The sequence below is a fragment of the Microtus ochrogaster genome, chromosome 7, assembly GCF_000317375.1.
Source record: "Microtus ochrogaster isolate Prairie Vole_2 chromosome 7, MicOch1.0, whole genome shotgun sequence".
Classification (NCBI taxonomy): Eukaryota; Metazoa; Chordata; class Mammalia; order Rodentia; family Cricetidae; genus Microtus; species Microtus ochrogaster.
The window spans coordinates 80,762,455-80,788,100 of record NC_022014.1 but is presented as its reverse complement, the minus strand read 5'-3'; the positions used below and the strand labels follow the sequence as shown (position 1 = coordinate 80,788,100).

General features: G+C 42.5%; 1 protein-coding gene across 4 annotated transcripts in view; it reads right to left on the bottom strand.

Moving 5' to 3' along the window:
• Positions 1-25,646, bottom strand: part of Tnrc6c (trinucleotide repeat containing 6C) — a 118,467-nt gene that overhangs the window by 67,083 nt on the left and 25,738 nt on the right. For all 4 annotated transcript variants that reach the window (XM_026780806.1, XM_026780804.1, XM_026780805.1 and 1 more), the window contains 2 exons: positions 5,844-5,943; positions 4,907-4,928 (listed from right to left, as the gene is read on the bottom strand). In XM_026780806.1, coding sequence (XP_026636607.1) covers positions 4,907-4,928; positions 5,844-5,906 — 85 coding nt within the window. In that variant the 5' untranslated portion in view covers positions 5,907-5,943. Of the gene's footprint in view, positions 1-4,906; positions 4,929-5,843; positions 5,944-25,646 lie in introns of those variants that run through there.

Genomic DNA, 25,646 nt, shown 5'->3' with positions numbered 1-25,646 from the left:
CCGGTAAGCGCATCTAGGGCTGCTACACACATTATTAGAAATGGGCTAGTCCAGGTGCGAGAGTTAGCCGAGAAGAGGCTAGATATAATGGGCCATTCAGTGTTTAAATGAATACAATTTGTGTGTGTTGTTATTTCGGGTAAAGCTAGCCGGTGGCGGGAGCTGGGTGGCGGAATGCAACCCGCAGCTCCTACAACAAATGTGGAATCAAGTTCTTGTTTTGTTTCATGTCCAGTAAGTTAGGATGAGACCCATGGTCTCAGAACTCTTCATTCACATTGATAAAAAGCTTGTGTTTCAAGTGAGCTGCAAGTAACCTGTGACTGAAACCTAACTCCACGCATGGCTGCTCAAAGACTACGGCCTCAGATGGCTACACTGATGACAGCGCAGAAAAGGTTCTCTGAGAACCAGTAGTTACAAAGTGAACAGACGTCAGGACGTCAGCCCACAGCCGCACAACTAAGACCGCACCTCAGTGATCTTGTCATCATAATGAACAGCAGAGCACTTGCTTTCATAGGCGATGTGCCTTTCAACTTTTTATAGGAAAACTCATCTATATTTATTTCAAGAATATAAAAACATTAAGCTGAAATCAATCATTTATGAGTAGTACCATGTTACTGTGGTTAATTCTGCCCTATACCTCCCAATCAATGAAAAAGGCCCAGAAAATAACAGGCTCACAAAGTTCACATATAAAGCTATTATTATCTATACCCAAATTAAGGCAGGACCCTAAATAAACAGATTGCTGCTCTTTGGACACTGGTTACCAAACAAGGCAGCAGTTAATGTTTTACAACAGGATTATATCTACCCCATTTCCCTACTGTCATGAGATCACTAAGGTCTCATTAGGGCAGGAGGAGACTCAGGTATTAGCTGTCCTTCAGTCACTAGTACAAAGATAACGGGCAGGAGAATTTACCAGGAAGGCTTAGTAGAAAGTTTTCTTCCTTTCTTCCTTTCCCTTTTCCCTCTCCTTCAGTCCCCTCCCACTTTTCTTTCTTTCTTTTTTTTTTTTTTTTGTTCAAGATAGGGTTTCTCTGTGTAACCACTCAGACTATCCCAGAACTTGGCTCTGTGGACCAGGCTGGCCTCAAACTCACAGAGATCAAGTGGCCTGTGCCTACAGAGTGCTGGGATTAAAGGTGTACACCACCACCATCCAGGTGGCAGGAAGGTTTTCAACAGTTTAGTGTTTGGGTATAAGAGGAGTATAAACTGTGGAATGCATTGGATTCCGCGTACTTAAATGAATACCTAACGAGATAAGAAGGATGGTCAATAAACATTACAGCGCAGGATGGACACATTTCTTAGGATTGTGTGTTGTGTGTGTGATATGTGTGCATGTAATGCAGAAAGAAGAGAAACTGACATTAGCTGTCTTCTATCATTATTTACCTACTTTTTGAGACAGGGTCTCTCAATGAACTTGGAGCTAATCAACTGGCAAAATTAGGCCAGAGAATCCCAGGAATCTTCCTATCTTCAATTCCCCAGAGATGGAATTACAGGCATATCCCATCTCACCCAGTTTTTTTTTTTTTTTAACGCACTGTTGGCATCTGAACTTAAGTCCTTATGCTTGTTTAACAAGCACTTTACCAACTGAACTATTGTGGTCTCCCCTCACCCTTTAGGCAAGGTCTCCATTCTGCAACCAAGGTTAACCTTGAACTCATTACCCTTCAGTTTTACAATGTTTTCTGTAAGGAAGGCATTAATGTAGAGCATTAATTAGGGATAGAGATCAAGTATGCCCAGAGGGTGAAAAATACTGGAAGAAGGCAAAAGTGGACTCACTATTTGCAAGTAGAGCCCCAGAGAGGAGAAGCAGTATTCCTGTCTACAAAGAATACAGGGTTCCTCCTTGTACAATCTGGGGCAGGATGTCAGAGACCACCCATAAAGAGACTGTAGGCTAGGACTTGAAAGATGGCTTAGAGAGGACCAGGGTTTGATTCTAGTCACCCACACGGCAGCTCACAACTGTCTGCAAGTCTTGTTCTAGGGGATTGGACATTCTCTTTTCCAGGCTCTGTGGACATACTTACACATAGGCACAGGCCTAATTTCAGTTATGATTTTACAAAGACTTTCTAGAAACCACACTTTGAAATTTATAAGGCAGAGAAAAGTGTGTTCTACCTTAGAATAACAGACAGAAAGGACTCCCAAGGTCCACCCCTGTCTGGAGTGCTGCTGTCCTTCTCTGACCACTTTCCTGACATGGGCTGCTCTGAAGCCCACTGGCTGCAGAGATAGGAAAAGGTGTGGCAAGGGTCTGTTATGTGATGTTCCACACTCTCCTTGCTTTGTAATGAACTTTGTACCTTTAGAATACAACAACAACCCTGGTTACAACAACAGCAACAAGGAGACTCACTAATGCCAGGGCCTAGAATAGCACAAAGGCAGTAGCTGAGTGAGGGCTCTAGGAAGCAAGAAGAAACATGCAGATGCAGCCCCTGCACTGTGTATTGCCAGGCCATAACAGGAAACAAACACAGTGTTGGCAGGGTACAAAAGGAAACCTGTCTTATGTGAGCACAAATGTCATCACCAAATCAGCTGTGTCCTGTCTAACACCGGTGCCTAACTAAGCGAGTGTCACCTCACAGTAGCTGATTCTGATGGGGCTGATTAATGGTGGAATCTGAGAAAAGTTGGAAACCTGATTCTGCGAATCATCATTAGAAAACAATCTAGGTTGGAGAGATGACTTGGTGAGTAAGAGCACTGGCTGCTCTTTCAGAGGAACTGGGCAAGTTCCCAGCACCCACATGGCAGCTCACAACCACTCTCCAATTCCAAGGGACCCAAGTACCCTCTTCTGCTTCCACAAGTGCCAGACACACATATGGAGCATATGTAAACATGCAGGCAATATAATCATACATATAAAATAGAAATAATTAATTGATTAAAAAGAAAATTATGGAGAAGTACTTTAGATTGTTTTATTTATAAGAACACAAACAACTGTTTTTTAAATTTTATTTCTTATGTTTTATTTTTAAGCGTTTTCTTTATTATTTATTATATATATATATATATATATATATATATATAATTCTGTCTGCATGTACACCTGCAGGCCAGAAGAGGGCATCAGATCTCATTACAGATGGTTGTGAGCCACCATGTGGTTTCTGGGACTTGAACAGGAGAACAGTCAGTGATCTTAAACTCTGAGCCATCTCTCCAGGCCCAAACAACTGTTTTTTAGGACAAACCCAAAGGGCAGTTGGCGCAGCCATTCAGAAGAGATAACAGAGCCCAGCTGTCAGCCACTCGCCAGCACAGTAACACAAAGCAGGGATCCCATACAAGGGACAGCACAGTTAGTTCAGTCTTCACACAGCTGTGAGCAGTCAATGTTGGGAAGTAAACAATTAATAAATGACAATGGAAACATATTACAAAAATGGCTTTTTAAAAGTGTGGGGGGGGGTGAAAGATACAGAAAGAGTTCTATAAATGACGGCTAAGAACCACTGTTTTATCTGAAATCATAAATTCAAATACAGCCACAGTCAAGCCTTTTGGACCCTTCTGAAAATATTCTAACAGAGCAGAAATGTCCTTGTACCCCTGCTGCTTCTGATATTCATGTAACAGTGAATGCATTTCTTAACGCAACTCTAGGAACAGGGTGCAAGGACTAACGCACAGGGTGGGAAGCACTAGTACCAGTTATTGCCTTTACTACAGTACAATGAAGAACTCAGGTCCTGTTCAGTTATGAAGTAAATTCAAGTAAGATCATACATATAATTTTAACTTTGAAAATTACAAGATGCCAACTAGAAGTGAAAGTATTGGTATAGACTACAGCTGAGAGAATTCTTATAAAGCCCTTACAATGCCAGCAAGTGTTCATGTGCAACTGCATCTCGTCCAAGGGAAGACAGAAAAACTGAGGCACCAGTGAAGTGCAGCATCCCTTCACTGACATCAGTTACGCTCTAAGGATCGGCCCCTTTCCTGTGTGAGTGCATCTGTCTTTACAACAACTTGACGAGGCAAGAACAATCCATCATTTTTCTCATTTTAAAGATGCAATACCTGAAGCTTAAAGAAGTACACTGTCATGGCTGGAACAGAGTTGGTCTCTGTGACCCATGAGTGTCCCTACTGTGTCAGGTATGAAGTGGAGGGCTTGGGGGGTACAGCTTCCCTGAGCTCATTCTGAATCTCCAGCATACCAAGCATGTCTGAGCCACACTGAGAATTGCCTGTGTTTCTACCAACACTGTTAAGATAGATAGGCAAGTAAGCTCTGGAAAGAAGCCTCTTATGTATCAGCAAGAAAGAAACAGACTAAGTCTGCAAGGGAATAGCTGGCAGTAAGGAAGTTCAAGCTTTAAAAAAAATTAGCTTTCTCTGGGTCTTATTCTAAATGAATCATCTTCCTGAATTCATTCCTTATTTGGTGGAAACCAAAAGGAAATTTAAAAGTGTTGTTGAAAACACAGATAACATTTTCTAAGCAGTTTTATATTAACCTAATGTCAATGAAATGTAGCTATATAAAACCAGCTATAAATGAAGAGCTTCAAAATGCATAATAAAGGTAGAAACTTAGATCCTTTGTTTTAAAGTCACCTTCTGTGGTTTAGGTTTGAAAGCACTAGCTCTTGCAGAGGATCTAGGTTTAATTCTCAACACCCACATGGTGGCTCACAACCATCCCAGTCCTAGAGGCTCCAAGGCCCTCTTCTAGGCTCTGTGGGCACTACACACACTTGGTGCACAGATACACATGCAGGCAAAATATCCATCTATAAACATAAAATAAATTTTACAAAAGTCACTTTGTTGCAAAGTTTGGTACTTCTATAAAAAGTATCCCCCTCCCAATATATATATATATTACAACCAAACAACTTACCTTTGGTTTTTTGATCAGCAGCCTGAAAAAAAAATCAGAAATGCTTTAGAAATGATTGTGTGGAATGCACATATTGATGACAGTTAATTAAGAAGACTTTCATTTTAGGCTTTTCTCTTCTAGTTTCTTTGAGACATGGAGCCGTGACTATCCTAGAACTCACTGTGTTGAGCAGGCTTGCCTCAAACTCAAGGCACATTACTTAAGTGAAAACAAAGATGGGTGGTATAATTTGGTATACATGGAATGAAACAGAAATATGACTATAAGGTTTAAAGAACTCTAAAAGACAGATTTTTACTTATGTATGTATATTTGTGTACATATGCGCACCTAGATGTGTGTGATCTTGCATGTGAGTGCATGTGCCCAAAGGGTCCAGAAAAGGGTACTGGATCCCTGGAACTGGAGTTACAGTAGGTGGCTGGAAACCTCTCAATGTGGGTGGCTATGACTGAACTTGGGTTCTCTGGAAAAGCAGCAAACGTTTTTAACTATTGAGACATCTCTCTAGACTGGTTTGTAGAACTTTTTATTTTAACATTTATAAATAGGATTTATAAAGAATATTTACCAAAACTTCAAAAATTATTTCTAGCTTTTTTAATGTTGTCAGTTTCATGACCCCTTCCTGATGTTTTAGTTGGAGCTGCTCTGGGCTGAACACAGTCCTCTTTCAGAAGGCATGAGCATTCTTGACACACCAACTGTACAGCCCCTGGAGACGAGACTCTGGTGTGTCTGACTCTTTTAGAAAAGACATTGTGCAGCAGTCACCCTAAACTCACTTCACTAGCCAAGTAGCTATTATTTACTAATTACAGATTTAGCATATTGCTTTAAAACAGTAATAGAATCAAGTGTGGTCACAAGATAGCTTCAATAATGCAGACGTGACGCACAACCGCAAGGGCACAGAGGATGGAATTCTGCAAACCTTTTTCTGAGCACCTTCCTTCTTTTTCTTGTCTTCCTGCTTTTTCTTTTTCTTTTCTTCCATCAAACGTTCCTCTTCTCGTGTTTCCTGTTCTTTTACCCTATTAAATATTTAAAAAATGGTATTAGTATGACGACTGATTTAAAACCTATTAAAACATGAAAAAGCAACCAGGACTGGCGGCACAGGACTATTTGGGAAGCTGAGGCAGGAGAATCACAACTGGCCCACAGGGTAAGTCTGAGTCTGATCTGTGAGTGGGAGGGTGCTAAACTGTACAAAAGGACTTGCTTGCTTTGTCTGTGAGAGGCCCTGGGTCTGAGACTCAACACTGGGTAGATGATAGGGATAGTATCAGTACACAAAGTCTTGGGCTAGACAGTGTCATATACAGAATGGAGTCACTCTGAGAGGATGTCAGAAATGGAGGTTCACTCAGGACTACAGCAATTGCCCTGCTTTTTTTTTTTTTTAAATAAAAAGTATCTCAGCTGTCTAGTTTGTTTGGTCCACATTTGTGGAGAAGCAGACTAGTGCTGAGCATTGTGTGAGAAATATGGAAGAAGGTACACCCTCCATCAGGCTAGTGCTTTTCAAAGTATTGTCTCAACCGACTGCCATCACCTGATTTTAAGTCAGAAATGGAGGATCACCCAGTACTATAGCAATTGCCCTGATTTTTTAAAAAATTGTTTTTATTGAGCTATACATTTTTATCCACTCCCTTCCCTTCTACCCTCTCCCGTGACCACCACACTCCCAATTTACTCAGGAGATCTTGTCTTTTTCTCCTTCCTATGTAGATTCACATATGGCTGTCTTAGGGGTCCTCTTTGTTGTCTAGGGTCGACGACTATAGGTTGGTTTTCTTTTATGTCTAAAAGCCACTTGTGAGTAAGTACATATTATGTTTGTCTTTCTGGGTCTGGGTTACCTCACTCAATGTTTTTCTCTAGATACAACCATTGGCCTGCAAATTTAAAAATATTAATTTTTGTCACTGTGTAGTACTCCATTGTGTAAATGTACCACATTTTTCTTATCCATTCTACAGTTGAGAGGCATCTAGGTGTTTCCAGGTTCTGGCTATTACAAATAATGCTGCTATGAACATGGTTGAGCACATGTCCTTATGGTATGATTGAGCATCTGATGGAGGAAGGTCATTGGCTAATAAAGAAACTGCCTTGGCCCATTTGATAGGCCAGCCTTTAGTTCCTCCCAGAACAGAATGCTGGGAGGAAGAGAAAGTGAGCTCAGACTCGATAGCTCTCCTCTCTGGGGCAGATGCGATGAAGCTCCAACCCAAGATGGACGTAGGCTAGAATCTCCCTGGTAAATCACCACCTCGTGGTGCTACACACATTAATAGAAATGGGCCAAGCAGTGTTTATATGAATATAGTTTATGTGTTGTTATTTTGGGGTATAAGCTAGCCAGGCAGCCAGGAGCAGGAATGCAGCCCGCAGCTCCTTCTGCAGAAAGCATCATTTGGACATGAACCCAAAAGTGGTATTGCTGGGTCTTGAGGTAGGTTGTTTCCTAAGTTTCTGAGAAATTGTCATACTGAAATCCAAAGTGGTTGTACAAGTCTGCACTTCCACCAGCAATGGAGGAATATTCCCCTTATCCCAAATCCTCTCCAGTATAAGTTGTCATCAGTATTCTTGATCTTGGCCATTCTGACAGGTGTAAGAGGGAATCTCGGAGTTGTTTTGATTTGCATTTCTCTGATGGCTAAGGATGCTGAGCATTTCCTTAACTGTCTTTCAGCTATTAAAGATTCCTCTGTTGAGAGTTCTCTGTTTAAGTCAGTACCCCATTTTTTTATTGGATTATTTGTTCTTTTGATGTCAAGTTTCTTGAGTTCTTTGTATATTTTGGAGATCAGTTCTCTGTCCGATGTAGGATTGGTGAAGATCTTTCCCATTCTGTAGGCTGCCATTTTGTCTTGCTAACCAATAAAGTGGCCCTCTTAACAGAAGCACTGGGCTCTAGACCTGCCGCACTGATGATACCCACCCAATCCATACACCTAACCATCAACAAGTCCAGGACTCCTTTCCATGGATATGTAAGCAACTAACTGAGGACTGGCTGGTTGTGACTGGCTTGGGTCTTGCAAGTGCTCCAGTTAAAATACAAGAAGCCTGGAAGTGCTTCCTGCTGTTCAGCTCATCAAATCTACTGCTCAGTGCATGTGCCAACATATGGGGCTCCCTTCTAAACCAGATCTTCTTCTGTGGATACTCTATCAGCTTAGGGGCCATATCACTTTCTATAGTTAATTCTTTCACTATGTGGTAGTGGCTGGCCTGAAATTCATTATATAGATCAGACTAGCTTCAAACTCAGAGATCCCCCCTGCCTCTGCCTCCTGAGTGCTGGAATTAAAGGCATGTGTCACCATGCTCAGTTTACAGCTAATCCTTTTATCATGGTTTTTGAATAAAACACACCCATTATACCACTGTGAGGTTTCTATATCACTACTGGACCTACACTAATACAGGTGGCAGGCACAGTTAACAGATAAATAGGAGGAATAATGTGCCCAAGTCTCAGTCAATCATCGTTTACCCATGCATAGACGTTGCTTTGTATTGAATAATTTTGCATTTTTAAATTTATCAATGTATTTTATATGTAACTACATATAAAAAATTTCAACCTAGAGGCAGATTGTTCATGACAAAATACTATCATAATAAAATTGATATGGTGGGAATATCTCTCAATATTCTGTTTTCAAAACAGTGATTCCTCAGTCTTTGAATTCCAGTCAGAATTAACTCAGAAAGCTTAAAAACATCCAAAACCAAGACTGCTGCTACTCATCTGGATGGAATCTTTGTGGGCAGGACTCTGGCATCAGCATATGTAAAACTTTCAGATGATTCCAGAAGCTCTACATATTATAAACCTTGAAAAATGACTATTCGTTGACCTTAGAGATACTCTCCAGGGATGTTTTCATGGTAAAAGTTGTGTTCACACTAAGTCATTCTAGGTATAGGTAATCCTAAGCATAACCAGGTATGCTCCAACCATGCAGCTTCAGCCACACATCTAGAAGAAAATAAAAATCATGCCAAGGGCAGGTAGGACTCTGTGTTAGAGAGGTATTCAACAGAAGGAGGAATAAAGGATTTCTGCTTAATTCTATTCATCTGCAAATTAATTAAGGCCAGCTACTCTTCAGACCAGGTAAGTGTTCCCCCTTTACTGCTCCTGTTTACATACAAAGCACCCCAGAAACAACCACTTCTTCCCCCAACTCCTACTATATAGCTGCTGGGTTTTTTTTTTCATTAATTAAAAAAATCGACAATCTAACCACATTTTTATTTTGTAACCTAAGACATGCCCACTCCTCTCCTGTGTGTCAACGGTGTCATCGCAGAAGCAATGGGCGCTGAAAGTTTCTTGGAAATTCTTAGGAATGCTCTTGCTGGGACTGGGAGCATAGTTTTGCCTTAGCACATCTATGGCTCTGGGTTCAATCCCCAGGTCATCACCCTCCCATAAAAAGAAAGTGGCTGCAGCTGTAGCTGGTGGGATAAGGGTGTGCACCAGCAAATCCCGAAATTGAGGCCAGTCTCAAACAGCCAAAACAACCCTGAACCAAACCAAAAGATTCACCATGTGCTTACTTTTCATTTTTGGTGAGCCTAGCCTTTAGTGGCTGAGCCATCTCTCCAGCCTATGTGCTTCTCTTTAAAAGTAATAAATGAGATGTATTTACTATTCCCTTTCTTCTGTGTTACTTAATGATCTATTCCAGTCAGTGCGGGGCTTGGTTTTTTCTTGCTGTTTTGGTAATGATGGATGGGGCCTAAGTGTTACAGCTCTGAGGGAGGAGGCTTTCCCAGTAGGGATGCTACAGTTCTGAAGGGAAAGGTATCCTGATAGTCAGGAGCCAAGGAATACCACAAAGTCATGCACAAACCTCACACAAGAGATTTATTGGGAGAGACACAGAGGGAGCAGCAAAGAACGGAGCAGGGGGCAGACTTTACATAGTTTCAGTGTGTGTGTGTGTGTGTGTGTGTGTGTGTGTGTGTGTTGGTGAGTTTTCTTCAAGCATGTGAATGTAGCCAAGAAGCACATGGAGGTCACTTTTTTACTTTTTGTGGAACCTTTTCCTCCACTTTTGAGGCAGGATCTCACTGTGTTGTCCCCCTGCCCTGGCTGGCTTGAATTTACTATGTAGATTAGACCAGTCTTTAACTCAGAGAGATCCACCTACTCCTGCCTCTCAACTACTGGGATTAAAGATGTGCACTGCCATGCTCAGTGGATTATACAGAGATACACAACTGGCCAAAATGCAGAGAACACTGACAGTGGAGTGCCCATTCCAATGGACACCCCTGCGATGCTGCAACCCCCACCCTGAAGCTCAGGGAACATCATGGAAGAGGAAGCAGCCCAGGACCCCTGCAGATAGATAGCATTGCATAGACATGACAGGGCCAATGTGCCATGCACTCTCAACTACATGATACCCTAAACATGCCAACGTGAACAGGGGAAACTCCATAAGGTCCTACCCCTAGATGAAGGGCTACAGGTCGTCAATGATGCTAAGAGAAGAAGAATCAGTTTCCTTCATGGACAAGCTCCCACATAGATTGTCCAATCCCAAGAGGTCAGCCCTGGACATCTGTTAATACCAACAATGCTAAATGGACTCAGCAGATTGCATATACATGTGTGTATATATATCCGAGTATACACACATACCATGAATATGTATGTAATAATAATAAAGAGGAGGTTGTGAATTTGGGAGGGAGGGAGTATGGGAGAAGTTAGAGGAAGGGGTAGCATGAGAGTAATGTAGATGCGGTACTCAAATATGACATTCTCAAAAAAACCTAACACATTAGGGCAGAAAGACTTGCAGGTCAATTTGCTCTCAAATAAGTGACATATTCTGTATCATTTTTTTAATAAAAAGGCTTAGTAGTGATATTATTCCCAATGCCATATGGTTAGCATGTTTCCTCTTTTGATGCACTCCCCCCTCCTGGCCTCTACTTTCTGTCTTTGTGAATTTGACCATATAACTAGCTTATACAGCTGTGATTCTAACTCCTATGATGTCAGCAATGCTGACTACACTCCGTTAGGCTACTGGCATTTGTGCATCTTTCCAGTATCCTACTGGTTATTATTTTTACATTCAACTTTATTTTGAGTCATTTTTTAATTAAAAATATTTTATGTGAGTATCTTGCCTGTATATATATACATATACATATATACATACATGTATATACATATATACATATATATATATATATTTGGACCGTGTGCATTCATGAGCTAGTGGAGGTCAGAAGTGCGTGCGTCTGATCCCTAGGAACTGGGATTACAGATGATTGCTGAGTCACCATGTAAGTGCGGTGCTTTTCAAGAACAACAACTGCTCTTAACTGCTGAGCTCTATCTTGAGATCATGAATCAGTCATTTTGATGTGACTCAAACTGACAGGGTAGGAAGAGGACACTGATGAACATAGCGAACCACTGACATCCTTACTATCCAGTGCTGTTCATTTCGATGTTTAATTCAGCCATTCCATGATTTGCCCTCGTGTAAATGCTTGCTCATATTGCTGGAAAATGTTTCTTTAAGAAAGGGTGCATGGTGGTGCATGCCTTTAATCTTAGCACTCAGGAGGCAGAGGCAGGTGGTTTTCTGTGAGTTCTAGGCCAGCCTAGTCTATATAGTGAGTTTCAGACAGCCAGAGCTACATAGTGGGGGAGAGAGAGAGAGAGAGAGAGAGAGAGAGAGAGAGAGAGAGAGAGAGAGAGAGAGTGTGTGTGTGTGTGTGTGTGTGTGTGTGTGTGTGTAGCGGGGGAGGGGGACTGGAGAGATGGCTCAGCAGTTAAGAGCATTGACTGTTCTTACAACAGCCCAGGTCTGATTCCCAGCACTAACTCATAACTGCCTATAACTCCAGTCCCAGAGAATCTGACACCTTCCTCTGTCCTCTGCAGTTACTGCATGCACACGGTGCATGGACATATACACAGGCAAACACCTATATATGTAAAATAAAAATAAAGAAAATTTTAAAAAAAGAAAAAAGGGTATGTAGAGGTGAACCACTAGAAACTGCATTAGCTTCCTTTCTGTTAGATTGGAGGCCTGGCTGGTCTAATATGTTAAGTTGAGAATTGATTAGAAGGCAACCTGCTGCTGCATCTCAGTACACAGTCCTGGGCAGAAGGACAAGTCCTTTTTAGATCATATGCTTTTTTTCTGCAGATACATATGTGTCTCTTACATCTGAGTTCAGAAACTTCAGAAACTTCTATATACTCTCAGTGGTTTTTGTGCTCACTATTCATGCTTAGCATTTGGCAGATGGATGTTTTCAAGTTAGGTAAATCTGTTTCAGCTCTTTATTTTGTGTGTGTGTGTGTGTGTGTGTGTGTGTGTGTGTTGCTGCAGGTAAGAATCTAGGTCCTAAACCAGGAGCATTGGTGTACACCTTTAATCCCAGCAGACTCAGAGGCAGTTGGAGCAGGATCTTTGTGAGTTCAAGGCCAGTCCGGTCTACACAGTGAGTTCCAAGACAACCAGAATTACATAATGAGACCCTGTTTCAAAAACCTAAAACAAACAAATGAAAAATTCAGGTCCTGGCATGCTGAGCAAGTACTCCATAGTCAAACTACTTGGCCAGACCTTGGTTACTAAGATAAGGTCTTGTGTATAGTCTTAGTCAGCCTGGAACTTGCAATCTTCCTGTCTCAGCATCTTGAGTGCTGAATTACAGACATGCTCTGTGCTGGCTTCCTGAAAATATCTTCCTTTGGTTTTCTTCTTTTTTTCTGAGAATGGATCACATTATATAATTCAAGCTGGCATGAGTTTTGCCATTATCCTTCCTCAGCCTCCTCTATGTTGAGGAACACACTTGTACACAATACCTATCTGTCCTTCAGCTTTCTAAAGAGCATACTGAAACTTTCAGATGGTCTTGGATTGACCATGTGTAATTTTCCTTTTTAAGAAGTTATATTCTGGAGGCTGGAGAGATGGCTCAGTGGTTAAGAGCATTGCCTGCTCTTCCAAAGGTCCTGAGTTCAATTCCCGGCAACCACATGGTGGCTCACAACCATCTGTAACACGCAGTACAGAATATTGTATACATAATAAATAAATGTTTTAAAAAAAAAAAAGAAGTTATATTCTTTTTTTTTTTTTGGTTTTTCGAGACAGGGTAAGAAGTTATTTTCTAAACCGGGTGATGGTGGCACACGCCTTTAATCCCAACACTTGGGAAGCAGAGGCAGGCGGATCTCTGTGGATCTGAGGTCAACCTGGTCTACAAAACGAGTCAGTTACACAGAGAAACCCTGTCTAGAATCAAGTTATTTTCTACTAGTGTGCGTGTGTGCATGAGTGCATGCATGTGTGTTTGGCTCTCTTAGGTCCTCCAAATCTATGGATACTTAAACATTTAAGTAACTTTCCCCTTTTTTGAATGCTTCATTCCCAACACCTTGTCATTGTTTTGCATATGCGAACCTGTTCTGTTCCAGCTGCAGGTAGGAAGGCTGTCTCCATTTCCTACAAAATCACACTTCTCTGCTAGACTGAGGAGCTTTGTGTGCATGAATAGATGAGATTGATTTTATTGTGGATTCTGACCTTAGAAACATCAGTCAAGGAGCTGGCTGTTGTGCTAGAACAGCCTCAAATGTTAATCATATTATTCCCTCCTGGTTACCACACCTTTGATCTAGTATTAAGAACAAGACATTAGCTGCCCAGAACTGCCCCACTGCTGGAGTTGTCCCAGACTATCTTGCACCCTGACTTTAACTTCCTATCCTTATTCCTATTTTTGTTGTGTCCATTCTTACTGAAACTTCTATTTTCTGACTCTTCCACGTCCTTCCAAGCTGTTGTCATTACTTGCCTTCCTTAAGAGACTCAGGACCATCTTATATGTTCCTTAATCTATTATCACAAGAATGGCATGACCAATGAAAAACATATTACTAGTTCAGGAAGGCAACAGACTAAGGAAGGAGGGAGGGACTGATCATGTAACACGCATTTCTGGCCTGGAAGTACAGCCATAAGCAAGGCACTGCACACACTCAAGGACACACATCTAAATGACTCTTGTACATCACTGTCATCAGTACTGCTCCCTGCCTGACAGTCAGGTCTACAGAACAGCCAGGGAACTCTGTGGCGGTTTTAAAACAGCTTCCTGTCTTTTGTTAGTGCCCTGGTGGTAGCCTTCTCTGTCTCTATGGCCCCAAGAAAAATCTAGAACCATCTAAAATTTACCAAGGACAAAATCTTCCATGAGCACATATTCTTTTCTGATATGATCAAGTAATAATTAGTAAGTTACTATCTCTCTTGTGGAGTTAGTAATATTATAAATTTGAATTTGGGGAGCTTCTGGACCTATGGGACAGTTCTGTAAAAGGCTAGTACGTACTGATTAAACAGGGAGTGGATCAGTGTTTCTAAAATGATCTGATGTGTGTGTAGCTCATGTCTGTGTGTGCAGGTGTACATGGCAAATTGCACATGTGTGCATCCTTCTGAAGGCTGATGAAGGGGTCTTCCTCAATTTCTCCATTTTCTATATTGAACCTGGAGCTCACTAGGTTTTGCTAGTCTGACAATCCAGCTTGCTCTTCCTCCAGTAATTTTCTGTTGCCACCTCCTGTGTTGGAATTACAAGCAGCACACACACACACACACACACACACACACACACACACACACACACACACACACACACACACACACAGAGCCAGCTTCACGATCCTAGAACATTTATTTATTTCATAGCTAGAAACTTACTATGTAACCTAGGCTAGTAGGGAAATTGCTATGGAGACCAGGTTAGCCTCGAATTAGATCACATGTAGCCTGCTTCTACCTCCCTAGTGCTAAGTTAAAGGCATGAACCACTCCGCTTAGCTTCATTTGAAGATGGAGGTACCTTTGTTTCTGATCTCATTGACCTAACTTAACTCACTGTTCTACTCTGTCTGTATCCTCCACTCTCCTGTGTATTTTTTTCCACCACCTCCAAACAGTCCATGCCAACTACCAAGTCTCCATACGTCTGAGTTTTACAAAGGATTTAATAGTTTTGTAAAACTGGGACCCTGCTACACATTCCATTTTGCATCCTTCTTGTCCTATTGTATACATATGATGAAAGAACTCCCCACCCCAGTTGACAATCAAACCCACTCCTTAGTGGCTCCTTACCATACTGTGGTGTGACTGCTGTCATAATGCACTCAATCGTTCCTCCACTCACACACGTTCACTTTATTTTCAGCTTACTGTTACTGCAAAGGAAACCTTGCTCCCCTGCCCAGTTTCTCTTAGGGAAAACAGCATTGCTCTGATTGGCAGGTGCAGCTTCTGTTTCTGTAGTGGGAACTAGGTAAGGAGGAAATGTGATACAGGGCTCTAAGGCTGGCGCCAGGCTGGACATGAAGTATCTGTGAGACAAACGGTGGATGGTGGGATCATGGGGATAGCTTTGGCTTGAGCTAAGAGCTAAGGCATTTAGGAGGCAGAGGCAGGTAGATCTGTGAGTTTGAGGCCAGCCTGGACTACAGAGCGAGTTCCAGGATAGGCTCCAAAGCTACAGAGAAACCTTGCCTCGAAAAACCAAAAGAGTCTGGGATTTCAGTACATATGTTTCCTTTATTCTTAAACCATCTAACAGTCATGAGATTGGAGGGTGCAGCAGTCAGAAGGGAGGGAAGGAAGAGTTTCTTTCCAAGGCTCTATGGCCACATGTCAGCTGTCTGAAACCACATTTCCCCAGAGAAACAAGTTTTTTTTTAAATTTATTTATTACATATGCAGTGTTCTGCCAGCATGTATCCCTGCAGGCCAGAAGAGGGCACCAGATCTCATTACAGATGGTTGTGAGCCATCTGGAAATTGAACTCAGGACCTCTGGGAGAGCAGCCAGTGCTCTTAACCTCTGAGCCATCTCTCCGTCCTGAGAAACAATGTTTTAAAAAACAAAAGAAATTATGTAGCTGGGAACTCAGCTATTCAATGTAAAACCAATCCAGACAGGAAATGCTCCAGATTTCTTGACTTTTGTTAATTGATTATAAAGTAGGAGTCAATAAAAGGACCGGGGTTTGTGTTTCCTCTGGGGGTTAGCTACCCTGAAATCTAAACCATTCCTCATCCTGAGTTTCTTCTACACACATGAACCCACATCCTGGGGTTAGTCTGGCTAGAAAGTTCATTTCATCAAAGCGTTATCTATCTCATTCAGCTCATTATGTAAGTGAGAAAGGGCACATCATCGTTTAGAAATCTGGGTAGCTGGGTGGTGAGAGGACGCGACGGAACACAGATGACAGGTAGACCTCTGAGTTTGAGGCCAGTCTGGTTTATAAAGGGAGTTCCAAGACAGCCAGGGTTACACAGAGGAACTCTGTCTTGAAAACCAAAAATTAAAAAAAAAAAAAATCTGGCTAATTCAGGAAGAATTTCTTTGCAGTGTTTAGGTTAGAAGGGGCTGGTAAATGTTATCAAACAAACTAAAAAGAGAAGAGGGGAGGAAATGGCATCTTGTCCAGACTAAATTCAGCTTCTGTTACCTGCTGTGCTCAGGAAGCCTGTGCTCGACTCTAAGGGCTGTATGAGAGAATGGGTCAAGACAGTCAAAGATCTCGAGAGGGAAAATCTGACTCCCTTCCTGGTTGCGCAGAGGGCTGTTGTCTGGGACGATGATCTGTAAGTTTTTTCCCCCTTTAAATAAATAACCATTCTATTAATCATAATTCTAAACTGGTGTGGGATTGTTTTTGACTTACGCCTTCACCTTCAGGCAAATGGATAGAGCTAGGAAAAAAAAAATTCATCCTGAATGAGGTAACCCAAGCCCAGGAAGGTAAACATGCTATGTTCTCACTCACAAGTGGATATTAACTGTAGAGTAAAGAATAGACATGCTACAGTTCACAGACCCAGAGAGGCTAGGTAACAAGGAGGACTGGGGTGGGGGGAGGCACATGGATCTGTTTGGGAAGGGGAAATAGAAGAGATCTCTCCTAGTTGGACTGGGGGCAGGTGGGTATAGGAACTTGAGAGATCAGATTAGGGACAGAGGGGCAGAATGCTGAGTGAGATGGCTGGAAAGGGGGGTTTTATGGGGTTGGGTAGAAGCCTGATGCAAGGGAACCATCTATGAGTCCACAAGGATAGCCCCAGCTAAGAAAGACTCTTGGCAGCAATGAATGCATAGCCTGAACTGGCCATCTCCTATGATCAGATTGGTGACTACACAGGTTGTCATCAGAGAGCCTTCATCCAGTGGCTGATGGAGGCAAATTCAGAGACCCATGGTCAAACACTGGGTTGAACTCAGGGAGTCTTGCTGAGGAGAGGGAGGAAGGATTGTAGGAGCTGACGGAGGAGGGTGTCAGGGATATTCAAGGAAAAACCACAGAAATGGCTAGCCTGGCTCATGGGTACTCATAGAGTCTGAACCAACAACCAGTGAGCCTGCATGGCACAGACCTAGGCCCTCTGCATATAAGTGACATATTGTGTAGTTTGTTCTATCTGTGGGACCCCAGCAACAGAAGCAGGGCTGTCCCTGGTGCTTTGACTGGCTTTTAGAACCCATTCCTCATTCTGGATTGCCTTGCCCAGCTTGAATACAGGGGAAGGGGCTTGCTCTCACAGCACTTGATATGCTTTTGCTGATGCCCATGGGAGGCTTGCCCTTTTCTGAGAGAAAATGGAGGAGGAGTGGGAGGAAGGTGAGGAGGTGGGACGGGAGGCTGTAATCAGGATGCAAAATAAATTAAATTAAAACACATATAATCGGAAAAGAAACCTGAGTATATAAATTAAATTAAAAAAAAATATTACCATGGCCTCAACAAAGGAAGATATAGATCCCAGCAGCAACCCTCAGTTTATCCCACTTAAGAAACAATTCCCCCTGCTGCCCACCTTAGACACACATCTCTCTGAAGCTTGACTCCTGGTCACCAACTAAACTGGTTCAACAGTTTTGCTGGCTTTCCTGTCAAATATGGTGATCACCTACACATATCAACACCCTTTCCTTCTGCACTGGTAACTGCACCTCAATTTCCTGCACAGAGCTACTTCAATCCAAAGTCCTTGAGGGGCAGTATCTTCAGGGAAGCACTGGGTGTGGAGCTAATCAGCAGGCAGCACAAACTGGGCTACAGTGCTTGGACTCAGGGATGGTTTAACACGAGGAGTATCCAGAACTACAGGCTAGAAGCTGCAGTAGGCTTCTCTCAGCTAGAGATCCCAAAATGAAGGCAAAAAACAGAAAGCTGAATTCAGCCTGTATGGGCATGGCCTAAGTCAGAACATATTCCTGAGCCCAGAGGCATAGAGCCTGCCCTCTAAGCTAGGGAAGAGCTTGAGCTTCACCAGGCAGTTAAGATGGTAGGGAGGCAGCACGTGGGAGCATTATCTGCACTTGTTGGCAGTCCCCTATCCACCAGGGGCAGGTGATCAAGTCTCTGGTGTGATGTGGGAGTGATATCTGTTGATATCATTGGTTAATTAATAAAGAAACTGCATGGCCTGATAGGTTAGAAAATTAGGTAGGCGGAGTAAACAGAACAGAATGCTGGGAAGAAGTGAGGAAGTCGCTCCTCTCCAGGGCAGAGGCGATGAAGCCAGCCACCAGGTCAGACATGCTGTATCTTTCCCGGTAAGACTGGTGCTACACACATTAAGAGAAATGAGTTAACGTAGATGTGAGAATTAGCCAGTAAGAGGCTAGAGCTAATGGGCCAAGCAGTGTTTAAATGAATACAATTTGTGTGTTGTGATTTCGGGTATAAAGCTAGCCGGTGGCCGGGAGCTGGGAGGCGGGAAGCGGCCCACAGCTCCTTCTACACTGGTAGGGGCTGGCTTTTTGTCTGGGCAGTTCTTGCAGCTACCTCTACCTGACCAAAGTTCATTTTTGTTCTCCCCTAAATAACTATTATTTTCTATCGCATGTAACTTAATCCTAAAAGCCAGGGTTATCAAAAGTCCATATATTTATCTACATTTATATAATCTAGGCTTGCCCAGAAAGGCTAAGTACTAACCAGATGCAGCATCATTAACTACAATTTGCCTTAAAATCAATCTCATTCAGTAAACATCTGGATCACTAAAAACCCTGGCATTACTCTATTAACAAGCCCAACTCTGTGTGTACGTGTGTGAAGGCCAGAGATGTTTTCTTCTATCGTTTTCTACCTTGTTTTCATTTGTTTCTTCTTTTTGAGATAGGGTTCCTCACTAAATTTGGAGCTCACTGCCCAAAATAACTAGTCAGCAAGCTCCAAGGACCTACCTGCCTCTCCTCTCATAGTGCATGCACTATACCGTGCTATTCTGCGGGTGCTGGGGAGCTAACTCAGGTCCTACTCTTTTAGAGCTGGCACTTACTGATAGTCATCTACCAGGCTGGGGGACATTTATTTGTTTTTGTTCTGTTTTTTTTTGGGGGGGGATAGATTCTCCTGTAGCCTAGGCTGGCCTCAAACTCCTGATCATCCTGTCACTGTGCCTGGCTTATGTGAATGTTTTTTTATATCACAATTAAGTTCAAGAAAGTCTCACTTTTTATTTGTTTACTTAATTTTGAGGCATTAAATAGCTCTAATATGTAGCTCTAGCTGTCCTAGAACTCACTATGTAGACTCTGTTGGCTTTGAACTCACAAGACAGCTGCCTGCCCCTGCCTCCTTAGTGCTGGGATTAACTGTGTGTACTAAACCACACCTGGCCTCTAGTCTCAAATTTTAAAAATCACAGTATACTTTTAACAACACTCCATTTTCACATACATATTTCAAATATGGTTTAAATACAAAGGAAACTCACAACTCATTTTTGAGAGTCAGTAGCCTCTGCTGGCTCATCCTGCTGTTCATGCTACAGTGGTTGGTTACTACCAACAAGCTCTCATGGCTTGCTGGGAAATCTGACAATACATACTACATACTCACTCATGATCAGCACTCCCAGCTGCTGAGGTGTTTGGAGGTGGGGAACTGGCTGGTTATTCATTAATTGGCTCCAGTTCCAACTTCTGCTTCTTGCCTGCTCTGTGAAATGGATCTGTGACATTTAACTACTTTTCTTTTCACCAGCTGGCACCATGTTCAGCTTCTCTGGCATAGAGAAGTAGACAAGTTTACCTCCCAGCTGGGTGCTCCAAGGCAGGTTCCTGCAAGCACAATGCATAGGGGCTCCCAGGAACTGCTTTCATAGTGCACTGTAGCTCTCTGGCAAATTGGGTCTACATGTCAGGCACCTCAGAGACTTCTCTGCCATACCAGTGATGTGGACGCCAAAAGGAAGCCCAGCTCATCTTCCCCACTACTCCAGCCCTGGATATACTTAATGACTCTTCAGGATTGTTTTCCTTATTCAGATGATTACATGTTTGTTTGTTTTCTCTTAACTGAGAGAAACCTTCAAATGACAGCTTATTTCAAAGCCTGCCAATAAACTGAGAGTTTAAAAATACTTTCATACCAATAAACAAAGTCACAGATGTGTTTAAATAATGAATAAATTAAGTCAGAGTATAAAGCTATAAACTGAATTTAACTACCATCATGTAAAACTGGAATCTCAGATCAACAGGCAGAGTGAAAGGAGCACTGTTGAATTTATGTCATTTCTAAGCTCTAAAACTGGGGATATATGTGGGTTTAGAAACCGCTCTCCCTTCATGACTGTGAAAGAGAGGACAAAGCCCAGCACCAAAGCCTCAGGCCGACACTGAAGTGATGAAGCAAGCCTGCAGCAAACCATCAACATGGGAACAAGACCAAGACCGCCAGTCACCAGTCTCCAGGGGACCTGCCTGTTCAAAGCCCCTACAATTCTGTGAACTAGAAGAGCTGTTAACACCGACATTCAGCTTCAGGAGTCATTAAGCTAACTGTGCTCAAGCTGGATTCTAATTTGGGAGAGGCAGGAGGCAGACAAGACCTGGGCAGAAATAGCTTGATGACAATCTCCACAAAGGAAAAATCAAATATAAAAAAAGATGATACCACCCTCCACCCCATCCCTTGATCTAGAAATAGCTAAAGCTGAGTGCTTGCCTTCAAAGTAAGCAAAGGTATATGCTCAGCACAGTGAATAGATATTTCGCTAACAGTCTCTATAATGAAACTTAAACAGAAAAGGTTTCTGTGACTAATTGTAACTGCAGGAAAGAAAACCATTTAGTACCAAAAATACTGACAATTTCCACTGAAACATGAAATGTAGAAACTCCCAGAAAATACCTGACAAACACTTGTTAAAATTATTATTTTATTTTCAATTCCGAATCAGATTCAGATCAGAGGAGAAACAAGGTCTAAATAGATTTAGAGCACCAGTTCTTGAATGCCCTTTTCACAGGGGTCACATATCAGATATCCTGCATATCAGAGATGTACATTATGATTTATAACAGTAGCAAAATTACAGTTATTGTTCTTCTTAAAACACGGGGCGTACAGGACAGACACACACGGCGGAACAAACACAGACACGACACGGCGGCTCCCACGTGGGTCCACTTTAATGGGGGAGGGGAACACAAGAGGGCGGGGAGGCGTGCAGGACACATGAGGGAAGGCGAACGAGAGAGAGAGAGCCTCGTGTGGCCCTGCCTTTTTAATGGGGAGCACAAGGGTGTCTGGGAAGGATGTCCCATACCTGTGCACGGGTGGTGTGCACACAGGTATCCATAGTCCAGGAGGAGTCGGGGAGTTGTAGTTTCCAAAGGAACAACAGTTATGAAGTAATTATTGCTAAATGAAGATAAATTTATGGTTGGGGCCACCACAACATGAGGAACTATATTAAAGGGGCAAAGCACTAAGCTGAGAACCACTGATCTAGAGGAAGCACGCAAGACATAATGGTATTTTGTCTTTATTCTTTTGCTCAGCAAACACAAAGCCATATACTCTTTACTGGACTGAACAGATGAGACCAGAGGACCTCTCACTTTATGAAGAGTGCTTCCTGCCAGCAACGTGTGTCTCTGCTCCTCAAATTCCTACCTGGAAATCACTGCCTTCAAGTGACAACGTGAGCCTGCAGGGACCATGTGACTGACACCAACACACACAAATCTTCCCTGTTATTCTCATAAAATCAGCGTATTATCAGTTGATCACATCCACAAGGAAGCAACAAATAAATGTAGGCTGTTCAGTTCTCTTTCTCCAGGGGCACCACAGTGAACAAAGCCTGGGACTTCAGTTTCTCCCAAGTGCAATCGGTAAGTTTAAACTCAAATTTCCTAAGTGACACTGATCTAAGTGAGGAGCTTGGAGAAAGATCCAGACAGGGCTGGAGAGGTGGCTCAGAGGTTAAGAGCACTGGTAGCTCTTGTAGAGCTCCTGAGTTCAATTCCAGCAACCACATGAGGCTCACAACCATCTATAATGAAATCTGGTGCCCTCTTCTGGCCTGCAGGCATACATGCAGGCAGAACACTACACAAATCCAGATAAAAGCACATCTTCTCTGTAAACACATAGTGGCCTCTAGGAGAAGGTGGCACACATCACACACACAAGAGCATGCACAGAAGTCAGGCTTCAAGTTTCTCCACAGGCACCCACCCAGGATTGTTACAATCTTAAAAGGTGCAGTAACTGTCTTCACCACACAGAACTGGTTTGGGCTCTACACAGCAGCTAGGGCCCCAGATCCTGCTGCTCATCAATAGTACTGTGACAAGCTCCCTAACGCCCAGTCATTGCCACTTGCGATTCCTCTACTGCTAAGGTATTCTCTTTAAGGCAACAAAATGATACTCAGCTAAAGCCACAGATGAGGTGGGAAATTGGTGTTCTGTTAACTGATACTGATTGCACTGTGCCTCTTGAAGGTCTGGTTTCTGTCCTCAAGGAGCCGTCATCACAGCCATTTAAACAATGGGGTCATCAATGAGATCTCAACATTTTACATCTCTACAACTTTGTCTCTTAGGTAAAGTATAAAAGCTTGGACTGGGAGCTGGAGAGATACCTCTGCGGTTAAGAGCATTGCCTGTTCTTCCAAAGGTCCTGAGTTCAATTCCCAGCAACCACATGGTGGCTCACAACCATCTATAATGAGGCCTGGTGCCCTCTTCAGGAATGCATGTAGACAGAATATTGTATACATAAAAACAAACAAACAAACAAACAAAAACTTGGGCTGTAGCTGAGTTGGTAAAGCATTTGACTAGAATACATAAAGCCCTGGGTTTAATCTCATAGCACTGGGTATGGTGACAGGTGCCTATAATCCCAGCACTTCAGAGAGGGAGGCAAGAGAAAAAAAAAATCAAATAAAAAATCGTCTTCTGCTATACAGTGAGTTCAAGGCAAGTCTGGCCTACACAAACCGTGTCTAGAAAAAAATTATAAACAATTTCCTGGTCCAGAAAGATGGCTAAGCAGGTACAGGTGAAGTACTACAAGGCCCGGACCATACTCAATCCCAGAAACCCATCTGACTCTCGAACTGACAAAGAACTGACTCTCGAAAGTCAAGCTGCCCTCTGACCTCCGCCTGCATGCTGTAGTAGGCATGCATACATACAAAATAAATTAAATAAAATGTAATTAAAATTTTCCTCAAAAATAAAAATATTACCTCTTTGTCATTTATCTCCACACACACATACTATTAAATAAAACTTAAATATATAGTACCCAACAAGTGATTTGATTCCAGTGTGAAATGTACACTAGAGAGCCTGGGTTAAAATGCTAATTATTTCTGAATCTTGAGCTCTACATATACTCAGACAAAAGCAAAACAAAGCAAAGGCTGGAGGGAAATGTGTGTTTCTAATGAGACAGTGGCTGGAAGTTCATCAGTAATCCCTGGTGCAAGAGTAGATGCAGGGACAGACAGGTGTAGAATGGGACACTCTTGAGGCTGAATGGTGCAGTGAGAATAAACAGATGTTAGACATCTACCTAGCATGAGGTCACAGGGACACAGTAAACCACCATGCTAATTTACAGACTCAACACGCTGTGGTCACTGGGTTGGAGAGAGGGCTCAGTGGTTAAGAACGTGTGTTGTTCTCACAGAGGACAAAGGTTTGATTCCTAAAAACTATATCAGGCGGCTTACAAATGCCTGTTAACTCCAGAAACGGGGGTAGGCACCTGAACATACACACAATTAAAAATGCAATTTAAATGTCTTCATGTTATTTATTTTTTTGTGTATGGGTATTTTGTGTACATGTATGTCTATGGATGAACCTGTGCAATACCAACAAAGGCCAGAAGAGGGTGTCAGATCTCTTGGGACTAGAGTTAAAGATGGTAGTCATGTGGGTTCTGAGTTAAACTCCGGGATCCTCTGAAAGAGCAGCCAGGTGCTCTTAATCTTAACCACTGAGTTGCCTCTCCAGCCCCTTCACACACACACACACGCACACGCACACGCACACGCACACACACACACACACATTTTTGAGAAAGATCTCACTAAGTAACCCTGGCTGGTCTAAAACTTGCTATGTAGACTAGGCTGGCCTCAAACTCGAGTTCGCCTACCTCTGTCCCCCACACCTACCCCAGGTGCTTGGATTAAAGGTGTGCACCACCACTACCTAGCATTACAAAAATTTTTATGAGATTTTCATATGCAGAAACTTTGCTATTTTATTTTCCAGTTTTCTTCAATTATTTTTTCTCACACAGATGGTACTTTATAATTACTTCAGATATCAAGAGGAGACTCTACCTTTCTTTCTTAAGCAGTTAAGAGAATACCTGGTGATCACTTGGTATCCCAGGACTAAATGACCTTAACTCTACTCATCCATGGATGTGTGACTCCTTCTTGTCCCTACTGAAGCCATGTAACAGACGAACTCTACTAACACCTGCACACGTCTATGGGAACCACACTAACATTCCAATGCCATAAAACTGTAGGGACTGCTATTATTTATTTCCATTTTAAAAATTCTTTATTCTTAGACGGGCAGTGGTGGCACACGCCTTTAATCCCAGCACTCGGGAGGCAGAGGCAGGTGGATCTCTGTGAGTTCAAGGCCAGTCTGGTCTACAAGAGCTAGTGCCAGGACAGGCTCCAAAGCTACAGAGAAACCCTGTCTCGAAAACGACTCACCCCCCCCAAAAAAATTCTTTATTCTTTTAATCTTTTAAGTGAAATTCACAATCATCTTGTTATGTTTCAAAAAGAAGAGCATTATGTAGGGTCAGGGAGATGGCTCAGCATGGTTAAGGCTCAGTTCTTGCTACTTAAACCTGATGACCTGAGTTCATCCCCGAAACATACAGTGAATGGAGAGAACCAACCTCTAAAGTTGTCTTTTGACTGTCTCTATACATGAATCACACACCACACCCACCCTACTCCTTCCCACCACCACACACCTGCTCTCTCTTACACACACAATAATACAGTAATTTTTTTTTTTGATTCAAAATTGAACCAAGTGTAGTACCCATGCCTTCGGTTCTAGTCTTCAGGAGGCAGAGAGTGGCAGACAGAGCTCTGTGATTTCAACTCCAGTCTGGTCTATAAAGAAGAGTTCCAGGCCAGCAGGGCTACATACTAAGATCCAATCTCAGAATAAATAGATAAAAATAAAAAAATAGAACTGCTTTACCCAGGAAGGGCTATAAACTCCTATGATCCCAGCACCCAGGTGGTAGAGGCAAACCCTGGACACACAGCAATACTTACTGAAATGAAAACTCTGTGGGTTTTTTTTTTTTTTT